The 11,222-nt window shown below is 40.3% G+C and overlaps 1 protein-coding gene across 1 annotated transcript; it reads right to left on the bottom strand.

Moving 5' to 3' along the window:
- Window positions 1-7,772: 7,772 nt before the first annotated feature.
- LOC149180586 (uncharacterized) lies at window positions 7,773-8,464 on the bottom strand. Its single transcript, XM_089418200.1, has one exon. The coding sequence runs from the start codon at window positions 8,371-8,373 to the stop codon at window positions 7,792-7,794; it is 582 nt and encodes a 193-aa protein (XP_089274326.1). The 5' UTR covers window positions 8,374-8,464; the 3' UTR covers window positions 7,773-7,791.
- Window positions 8,465-11,222: the final 2,758 nt, after the last annotated feature.

Genomic DNA, 11,222 nt, shown 5'->3' with positions numbered 1-11,222 from the left:
TGGGAAGACAAAATTGGGGATTGGGCAAGCATCTGGGATCCGATACTCTTTGAGGATGAGTTAGGGCATCCAAAATAAGAGTAGTTGTGGACTAATATTCTTTGAGGACTAGCTATTCTAGATAAGAATTGTCCAACGAAGGTCATACTCTGTGAACACCCAAGTGGGGTATGTACCTTGAGAGATAATGATGATGGTGTCTATAAATCATTGGTCTCGCCAATATTGTGCTCTGATCTTGTGGAGAGATAGAGTTGTTAGTCAAGGCCTTGCTATATGACAATGTTGGTTGTTATGATGTTAAACATATGAGTTACCAATATGAATCTTCTTATGAGATCTCTTTAGATTGAGAATGTCCATGTACCATTTATGAATACCTCCCTAGTTAAGAGGGAGTGTTGAAAAATGTTTAACTAGGTTCGGTTTTCATAAATACAAAATGTGCTTTTGATTCTTGTAAATTGTAAAATGAAAGAAAACTATTATTATTATATTTGGAGCATGGGTTTCATTCTCAAGGTCTTTTATTTTATAGGTCAAGCACCCATTGAGTGCTTCTAGGGTTTGTGCTAGGATAAGAAGTCAAAAGAGTCATTGTCATAAGTTGAAGACCCCTTCGAGCACATTGTAACTTGTGAAGAAAAATATTTTCGTCCTTAAAAGTGTCAATATACACTCCAAGATCAAGTCGGTCTGGTAGCTAGCAAGTCAGCCGAATTTGAGGAGCCACGTCCACCTTCAAGAAGCCTACATAAAGGAGAAAACTCAACCTCCTTGGAAAACATTCATCTCTCACTCATTCAAGTGAATGAAAAAGAGGAAGAAGGCAACAAAAAAGGAAGAGGACAAAGAAGACTTGGTTTTGAGTTATTTCTCTCTCACACGTGCAAAGGAAGTCTAGGATTTCTGCAACATATCTAGGTTTTTCCTCTACAAGTTCGATATTGAAAAAGAGAAGGCATGAAGGTCAAGCAAAGGTCACAAGAAGCCATCCTCAAGCTCCAGAAGTCAGAGAATGCCAAGCGAAGGTCTAAGGAAGTCCTGGGAAGCTAAAAGAAGCTCACACGTGTGACAACAACAATTGTTGGAGGGCCGAAAATTTCAAGTCTGCAGTGAAGGCCAAAATTCTGCAGTTGGAGGTCGAAGATGTACTACTGGAAGAGATTTGACTAGGTTTGACTTGGACAAGGAAAACACATCATCTGGATAGGTTGGACTTGGTCTTGGAGGTATTGGTCTTAGTCTAAAGGTCTTGGAATTCGTCAATTGAAGAATCTATAAGGAAGAGAAGATTTGCGGGTTTTCCTCTCAACTGGAGAGGTTTTGGCCCTGGCTTGCAGCATATATTCTGTGTTCTTGTTCTTCTTGTTTTTAGTAGTTGTTTGATGATACACATACGTAATAATAATAAGAGAAGCTAATAAGTAAGATAAGTAAAAAGACATCACAAGCAGTTATCAAAGAAAGAGAAATCACTCTAATCATTGCCCTTTAGATGTCTTAACAGATGTTACCCACCAAAAAGAGGGTAATCCCTAGGAGAAATTTTTTCTCCTCTTTGGACTACCAAATAGCCAACAACCCTATATGATCATCACATATCATTATGCCAAGATCCTCCATGCATTTCTCATGTTAGATCTCTCTCCCAACTGACATTTCTTCTTGAAGAAAGGTGGGTCATCTATTAGTATGTACTTTAACCATTTTTGCAATCATGTACTTTCATTTAATGTTATGGGAATACTAATATGGATCATAGGGCAAACTGAGTGATCAACCGATCTCAATTGTATTCTTGTTCCCTCACTTCACCTAAGAGGTTAGTCTTTGACGTTAGTCCAATGGGACCTCCTCTGAGGCCTTAGTTTTTAGGAAGGGCACTACTGGGACAACATTGATTGAAGTAGCATGTTCAACATAATCCATACTTAATATTTTATGTCTCTCCCTAATACCCATCTCCATTCATTAGGTTGGTAGTCATTGGTCATCGAGACTGGCACCCTTCATCCACATCCTTGAGTCTGGGCCTAGAAACTTAGCCCCGGAGGTTGGTGCAGCTAAAAGAAATATAAAAGCATAGAAAGGCACAATGAAAGAAAAATGTAAAATGCAAAAGATGGCTAGGACATTATTTACCATGTGGGAAAAATCCTAGCAGAAGCTCTACCCCCCTCATGCCATCACCCAATTTCTCAAGCATTTAATGTTTTATCTAAAGAAAGGAACTCTTGAAAGCCCCAACCCTAATGAGCGATAAACAACCTATTCTTAAAGGGGTATTGAAAAGATTCAAAAAACAAGCTTGGGTTCCTAAGTTATGCACTTAATAAAGAAAAATCATAAAGAAGTAAAAGGTGCATGATGTAATGGATCAATCAATGTTGCCCCAGTAATGCCCTTCCTAAACCCTAAGGCCCTTACATGTGGCTTATTGAGCATTCATGGAGGATGACATGATAATGGAGGACATTATTTCCCACACATGTGGGATATTTTGGCATTTATTGTTATGTTTTTTACCTATATTGAGGTCAACTTGTGACCTCACACTTGTTGAACACTTAAGCGAACAAGTTTTATGGCTTTTCTTGTAAAATTATGAAAATAAGGCTTGTTAGACCTCACATAAATGAAGGTGGCCTTATTTCATTTTTTATCATCACTCACTCATGAATCTTCTCTTCCAAAAGAGTGTGAATTAGTCTTCTTCTTTCTACTCGGGAAAAACATGATCTTTTGTGGTGCGAATTTCTCTTGAAGATGGGTTTTGCTTGAGGATGATTTTCTTGAATTGATTGAATTGTATCTCTTGGGAAAGTTTGAAAGTTTATTGCCTATTTTCTATATTTTCCATATTGTATTTGTGTAATCATGTTTCTATTTAGGCCATGAAAATTTGTTAAATTTACTTTGAAATCTTGCTCCTCTATGATATGTAAAATGTTTTCCTAGAAACCTTTAAGGAAACTCCAAGTGTGCATTCCTTAAATTTAAAAGCTCCCCTCACAAGGAAGTTGCTAGGGTTTAAAGTGGATTCCCTAGTCATCCCCCCTTACTCAACAAGGCCATTCTAATTGATTTAGCCCTAGAATACTCCATTTTCCCATGTACGACAAGGCACTAGTCAAAGAAGTGTTGATCAACCCTCTTTATTTAATAATTTTCTCCGTTTATCTAATTCCTAGATACCTAGTGTTAAGGCTAGGGTTTTACATGAAAAATTGCTAAATAGTAATTTATGTTTGATGTTTCATTGCTATTAAAGTAGGGAATGCATTAATAATATATATAAGCAAAATCTAGCATTAATGCACGTTAAGCCCTACATTTAGGGTTGATGTCTTCATTTTTTTGTTGTTTATGCATAGTTCCAGCCACAAAACTCCAACATAAACCCTAAATCCTTGGTATTTATATGAAGGTCTTTATCCCTTTGTTGATTAGTCATTAAAAAACCTTTTCCTACTATTATATGACATTGTTTGCCTTACCATTAAGAATCTGAAAAACCCTAACTTATAACAACCCTATAATTGGTCTAGGAATAAAGTAACTGAACTTTGGCATAGAATACTTAGGCCCTCTGCACTCCGCAGATACTATATCCCACTTAGTAGACCTCATATCAATCACTTTGAGCCATAATCATTGAATATATTTTAGGTGATCTTTAGGGAAGCCTCCTTTGTGGTCAAACACCACTAAATAGCAAGAGAAAGGTTGTTGAGGTTACAGTGACAACCAATGTCTTGTTGCCCTAATGTCTAGTTTTTGCCCGGGGATTTGCACTAGGCCTACTATATTTTGTGGCAACAAACACCATGCTTATAAAACTATCATTTCATCATTCAAGTGGACATGCTACCAACATGCCTAATGTGTTTTTCTCTGAGGAGAGCCAAAGGGTATCTGGCTACTATATCTTGAGGGTCCTTAGTGGGTTTGAGTACAAATGCACTTCTCCTTGAGTTGCCTTGGGGAAGGTTGAAGCCCTAAAGGAAGAAGTGTCAAGATAGGTAACCCAGTGTGGGGCCTTGAGGGTACCTAGAGACTCTTGAGGGCAGTTGTTACTCCTAAAAGCCACAGGCCTCTGAGAGTCCTTGGCCAACTTGAGATAGAATCCCTAGAAGGTTAGTGGCATAGCCTAATGGACTGCAGGTGCAAAGAAGGGAGTGCACTACCTTGGATTGTGAAGGATGATGAGGTACAAGAGACTGTGGATTGCTATTGGGGTTTGATACTTTGGACTTGACCATGTTTGGCACTGGATATGTAACATAGCTAGATTTAGGAAAAGCCTTTGCCCCTGTTGGAGTAATGGCCTCAGCTTGAGGGTGACCCACTTCTGAGAGGGCTGGAGCAATAGAGTCTATGGTTGGGAGGAATGTTCGAGATCTGCAACCATTTGGTGCTTCTTATCATATTAGTGTTCTTATAGTGTGTTTCATTGCTTCCTAATGTGTTCTGCACATAATTATACATTTGGTGGTGCATGTGTGCTTTTTTGTTCATATCATTGTTGACATCATGTTAATGCTGCATATCATATGCCATCAAAGTGTTATGCATATTTCCACACTAGGTATGCAGGTGCCAAGGTTGATTATGGCATCAGAGGTTATTTTGTTACCATGGTATCATGGACAGATTCAAGTGATGGCACTTCCTCAGTTAGGTGGCTAGGGAGTGTATTTTGTTACCATGGTATCATGGACAGATTCAAGTGATGGCACTTCCTCAGTTAGGTGGCTAGGGAGTGTTACACATAAGCTCCTAAAGTGGCACTATGGAAGCCGTCACATTCACTGTTAAATTGACTTCCAAAAGAATTCACGTGTATAATGTGTGCATTCAAGATACCTGCAAGGCACAAATAGAATCATTAATGATCACTAAGCGGTATGCACAGTTACTGGCAAGTGGTTCAAAAAGAAAACCTGACTATACATAAAAAGCACTATCATGTAGATATAATCTCAGATTAATAAAGAGCACACCTTGGTCCTCAAACAATGAAATGCTTATCGAGTAAATAATTTAAAATGAGAACAATAAGCAACTTTATGAAATCTTCAAAGTCAATCAACATGTTCCTAACATTCCAATAAGTGAAGTTGTTTGCATATAAACTACTAGTGAGATAAGTTTGAATGCAAACATCAGTCTTAGAGGGAAAAATTAACGTTCTTTCTGGTTCTTTAGATTTCTAAATTATGGGGTAACATGGGATGACACTGCTTATCCAGGTCATCTTATTTTCCACAGTGGTCAGGACAAACCAATTATTGACAGTTGAAGCAAAAAAACTCACGGTGTTGTAGATGTATACCATCCAGTGTACAGGCTTCTTCAAATCACCAGTTGCACTATGCTTGAGGAAGCAACCAATTGAAGAAATATGTCCCCAAGTACCTAAGTTCCACCATTTATTACTGACAGTATCCCCCTTTCCATCAGTTCACTCAGCAATTTGAGTGCTTCTTTACTGCTTTTTCCATCATCGTCTTCAATTAGCCAACTATACGTCGAAGCATGAACCTGTAAACACTTAGTTGGAATCCTCTCCAAAGGTTCCTTAAGCTGCTGAACAGTTTCTTCTCTAATGCAGTCAATTAGTACGTTGCTGTTGACAGCCTCTTGCATACCGGCTTTGTTTACAAGTTCATCATAAAGCTTGCAGGCCTCTTGTATCTTTCCTTCTTGAGTGTAAGCATTTAGAAGTGTCCCAAATGTTCTATCATCATGAACAAGACTCCTTTCTAACATAAAATTAAACAGTCTAGCTGCTTCCTTCATAGAATGATTTTTGCACAGTTCATTAATGAGAACGGTGTGGGTGTATTTACTAGACACAAACCCATTTTCCAGCATCTCATCGTGCCACTTCAAAGCTTCCTGCAGACACATTTTCCAGCATCTCATCGTGCCACTTCAAAGCTTCCTGCAGACTATTTTCTAGGCAATTCCAAAGAATCCTTATGTTGTATAGGATTTCGTCTGGCATAAAACCTATTTTAAGCATCAAATTCAACAAGTTGTTGGCATCATTCCTTTGGCCTTGCTTACACAATCCACTGAACTCTGCAGTGCATATGACAAGGTTAGGAGTCAATCCCATGCCAAACATTTCAGCGCACAACTTAAGAACCTGTTCCATACTCCCTATCTTGATCCACCCAGCAATCAGCATGTTATAAGAATCAATACTAGGAATCAGGCCTTTTCCACGCATATCCTTCAAGAGATTGTAGGATTCGAGCAGCTTACCTTTTCTGCAAAGTCTCATAACAAGTACATGGAATGGAACTGCATCAACTGCAAGACCTTTTCCAGCCAATTCTGTTAAAGCTCTAAAAGCTCCCTCTAGGTTGCTCTCGTTGCAGTATCCATCAACCAGTATAGTGTAATATATAACATCTGGAAATAACTCTCTTAAGCATTCCTTTCAAAATGCCAACAGCATTCTGCATCCTACCCTCTTTACAAAATCCATTCATCAATATGTTGTATGTCATACTAGTTGGTGCATCTCCATCATTCACCATATGATGGAATTGATTCAAAGCATCTGATAGATTAGATGTATTACAGTATCCATCATTTAAAGTGTTGTTAGAATAAATGTCTGGTATCAAATTCCAATTCATCAATTCAATCAGTAACTCATTTGCATCCTTCATTCTGGCTTTCTTGCAGAGTCCATTCACAAGAATGTTACAAGTGGTTATATCTGGGGCACCCCCATTATCTAGCCTTTCTCTATGTATCTTGAATGCCTTCTCCAAGTTACCATCCTTGCAGTATCCATCAAGTAAGATTTTATACATGACATTACTTGGAACCCTACCTGTGCAACAACACTATTCAGTATATGATTCGCCTCCTTCAAGCAACCCTTCTTACAAAATAATTTGACAAGAAGCATATAACAATCACTACTAGGTGACAAACCTTTCTCAAGCATCTCATCATGAAGTTTCAAAGTCTCCTGTACACTAGCTTCTTTGCAGTGACCAGTGATAAACATGTCATAGGAATGTGACTTGGGAACTAGACCAATTGACAGCATCTCCTCAAAAAGCCATTTTGCCTCCTGCACCCTCCCTTCTTTGGAAAGCCTGTGGCTGAGAATGCCATAAGTAGCTGCATCAGGTGAAACACGCTTGATTGTCATGTATTGAAATACTCTCAAAGCTTCCACATTTCACCTTTTTAATATGCCCATTTATAAGGGAGTTATATATAGTACAACCAGCAACAAAACCCTCAAACATCATTTGCCTTAGGAAATTTCTTGCATCCCAGACTTCACCCTCCTTGCACAATCTGATTATAAGGAAAGTATAACTAGCAACATCAGGTTCAAATCCTTTCTCTTTCATGTCATCAAGTAGCCTGAAAGCATTTTCCAAGATGCCCTTCTTACACTCCATCATTTAGAACATTGTAAGTTACTTTTTTAGGAACCAAACCTATCTCCAGTAAATATTTCAAGAGCTTATTCGCTTCTTGGAGCATACTCTCCTTACAAAGCGCTTTAATAAGCAAAGTACAAGCACCTACGTTTGGTACAAGCCCTTTGTGAAGTACTATATTGTAAATTTTGAGAGCTTCCTGCACCTTACATGCCTTTGCACTTTCAGTAATCAGCTTACTGTAAGCTGGTAAATAAACAACCAAATCTGTCTTCAGTAGCTCATGAAAAAGTGAGTGTCTCCTGCAGTTTACCTGTTTGACAGAAGTCCTTAATGAGCTGTATGTGGCATTTAGCGACTGTATCATTCATGATATTATAGGGCAAACCCTTCTCTGAAATTTCAGAAAAAGCTTCAATGCCACCAGACCATTTCCCTCCTTACAGTACCCATCAATTAGAGTTGAATAAGTTATGTCATCTGGAACCAAACCATTTTTCCACATTTGGTAAAGCATCTTCTTGGCTTTCTGCATCTGCCCAGTTTTGCAAAAACCGTTTATGAGTGCATTGCAAGTTACAATATTAGGTGCTAGACCACTTTCCATCATTACAATGCATGCTTCAAAAGCATCTTCTATTTGTCCCTTATTACAGTAGCCACCTATCACACTATTGTAAGAGACTTGATTAAGACTTAAGCCTCTCTCAAGTCTTCTTTTTAGATATCCATTTGCATCTTGCACCTTTCCTTTCTTGCAAAGACCACCGATAAGGAAATTGTATGTTCCCACCTTAGGAACCAAACCCTTTTTGTCCATTTTGTCATATAACATGAAGGCATCATCCATGTTCCCTTCCTTGCAGTAGCCTTCAGTAAGGGTGGAGTAAGTGACCAAGTCAGGTTGCAGTCCTGCATCTAGCATTGTTTCAAGAAGCTCCTTTGCCATTCTCAAAATTCTCGCCTTGCAGAAAAGCCCATTGAAAAGAGTGTTATAACTTATAAGTAATAATATCAGGGACTAAACCATTTCTTGCCATTTCACTTTGTAGCTTAAGCTTCCTGAAGGTTCGCTTATTTGAAGTAGCCATCAATTATGGTGTTGTATATTATATTATCAGGAATTAATCCTCTCTGCACCATCAAACTTAGAAGCTCCTTTGCCTCCTTCATCTTGCCTCTCTTGCAAAGTCCATTGATCAAAGAACTGTAAGTTACAACATCAGGTGAAAAACCTTTGCTTACAAGCTTGGAAAGGAAATTGAATGCATTTTCAGTGTCCCCCTCCTTGCAGTATCCATCAATGAGAGCATTGTAAGTAAAAATATTTGGGAACAGGCATTTAGTCGGCATTTCCTCCATAAGGGCATTTGCTTTCTGCATCTGTCCCCCTTTGCAGAGACCACTAGTGAGTGCACTGTAAATAACAACAGTGGGTTCGATAAAATGGTCCACCATTTCATCAAACAATTTGAAGGCATCATCCATTTTGGCTTGCTTGACATATCCATTTATCAAAATTGAATACGTGATGGCATTAGGAAGTATGTTTATGGCCCTCATCTGTTCGATAACATTCTCTGCCTCATGTATGTTTTTTTTGCTTGCAAAGCCCATTGATCATTGAATTGTATGTCAAGAGATTTGGCAAAATTTGCAATGTTCCTAAACAGGAATTTAAGTGATAATCCAAATAAACAAACAGTGCAACAGTGGAAAATTAAAAACATTTATCGAATATCCATGAAACACTATAATACTGGAACTGTTGAGCCATATATTATGAAATATGAGAGCATGAGTACAATATATAAATGAAGTGGTGCACCTGGGCTTGTCTCAAGGATAAGCTGGACCAAACCCAAGTGGTAGAATAGCTGGAAAGATGGCTGTTCAGCGGTTGCTCCACTGTGCTCTGCGCTGTCCCAGTGAACTCCCAATCTGCTGACTTTGGCCTGCTGGAATGTGCACAAAAACTGCCTAGAAAATTATGTCCTTTTAGCCTTAGACTCCTTGGACAAAACCTAGAAGGGAATTTCTCTGATTTTGAATTTGGATTTTCGAGCTCTTGGGAGCTCCTCTCTGGCAACTACTGCCAAATTCGATTTGCAGGGAACAGTGTGCAAATCCACTTGGAAACACCCCTCAAATGTTGCTTTCACCTGTAACAGCTGATCCCTTACTTCTCAGATGGTCCTTGGCCCTGATGGCTGCTCAATCAAGCCCCATGAATTTGCTGCTAGAGGCCACTGCGTAGTCTCTCTGCCCGGAAATGCGTATTGTTGCATGCACTGGCTGGCTGGCTGGAAAACTTTGGGAAAATACCCCTCAACCCTCTACCTTCCTTGCTCCCGAAACTCCCAGCAAGTTAGGGGCCTCTTGGCTGGCTAAATCAACCTCTATGTATTTCTGGTTGCCCAGAAAACACGCAGTTCCTTCCTCTACGTGGCTGGCTGACCTATGAATCACTGCTGGAAACACCTGCAACCTCTGTGGAACAGCTTCCATAGGGCGAGCACAAATAGTCCCCCGAAGTAGAGGTTGAATCTTCCCTACGGAACACCCGTGGCTAAACAGTCGGTAGACTCGCTAAGCAGCAAAGCGTACAAGAGTGAGTTTGTTTGTCAAATATTCAGAATGCCTGAAAAATGAGAGCTCCATCCTCTTTTATCACCTTGGGCCCCTTAGCCTCTTGTGGGCCCCTCCTTCCACTAGCTCGAATTCCCTCCAACATCCTCCTTGGCCAAATTCGAATTATGCATGTGGTGGCCCCCACATTCCACTAGCTGCCAGAAATAAATCGAACTGCCTATAGTTCCTAAGTTTCTGCGTGTGGGGTCCTCCTCCTAAACCAAAAATGTTGCCAAAATTGTGTTGCTGCATCCCGTGACTAATTCTTTTGAGAAGGGACATGACAGTCCTCCCCTCCCAAATGTTGCTTGCCCTCAAGCAACCTCAAAGCTGGGTGCTCTAGTATGTGCTCACCCTCCCAGGTGGCATCCTCATCCGGTAAGTTCTTCCAGCGTACCAAGAACTCCCTGATGGTTCTGCTCCTCAGTATTCTCTCCCTGCTCTCCAGTATGGCCTCTAGTTCTAGCACCAAATTGCCCTCATCATCCAAACGGGGTAGATCAGTTGTTGCAGTCACTTGTTGTGCCAGCACCTTCTTTAGGCATGATACATGAAACACGTTGTGGATCATGCTCCCCAGAGGCAGTGCTAACTCATAAGCCACCTCCCCAACCCGCCTAGTCACCTGGTAGGGCCCATAGAAGTGTGGTTGTAGCTTCTCGACCCCCTTCTGTTTTAGCGTGGACTGTCTGTAAGGCTGCAACCTGAGGTACACTAGGTCCCCCTCCTCAAAGCGCCTCCCTATCCTGTGCCGATCTGCATACAGCTTTTGCTGATTCTGGGTTGTCGCAAGATTATCCTTGAGAGCTTTGATAATATCTTGGCTCTCTTGGACCCAGTATTTGGCCTTTGGGGCCCTGTTGTCTCTGAAAATAACATTAGCAAAAGTTAGAGCATCATAACCATAGAGGGCAAGGAAAGGAGTCATACCAATAGACATGTGGTGCGTGGTGTTGTAGCAAAACTCGCCCAAGTGCAACCACCGAATCCACGTCCTCTGCTGACCCGTCACATAGTTCCTTAGGTACCCTTCAAACCACTGGTTGACCCTCTCTTCTGGTCGTCCGTCTGAGGGTGGTAACTAGTGCTAGGAGTAAGCTTCGTCCCAACCAACCTAAAGAGCTCCTACCAAAAGCTACCCATAAATCTGTTGTCTCTGTAACTAAT

This window comes from Pinus tabuliformis, chromosome 3_2 (genome assembly GCF_031772625.1).
Source record: "Pinus tabuliformis cultivar Carrire ecotype Pingquan chromosome 3_2, CPIR1, whole genome shotgun sequence".
NCBI classification, from domain to species: domain Eukaryota; kingdom Viridiplantae; phylum Streptophyta; class Pinopsida; order Pinales; family Pinaceae; genus Pinus; species Pinus tabuliformis.
The sequence above is the reverse complement of the archived record's forward strand: the minus strand, read 5'-3'. Positions and strand labels throughout refer to the sequence as shown.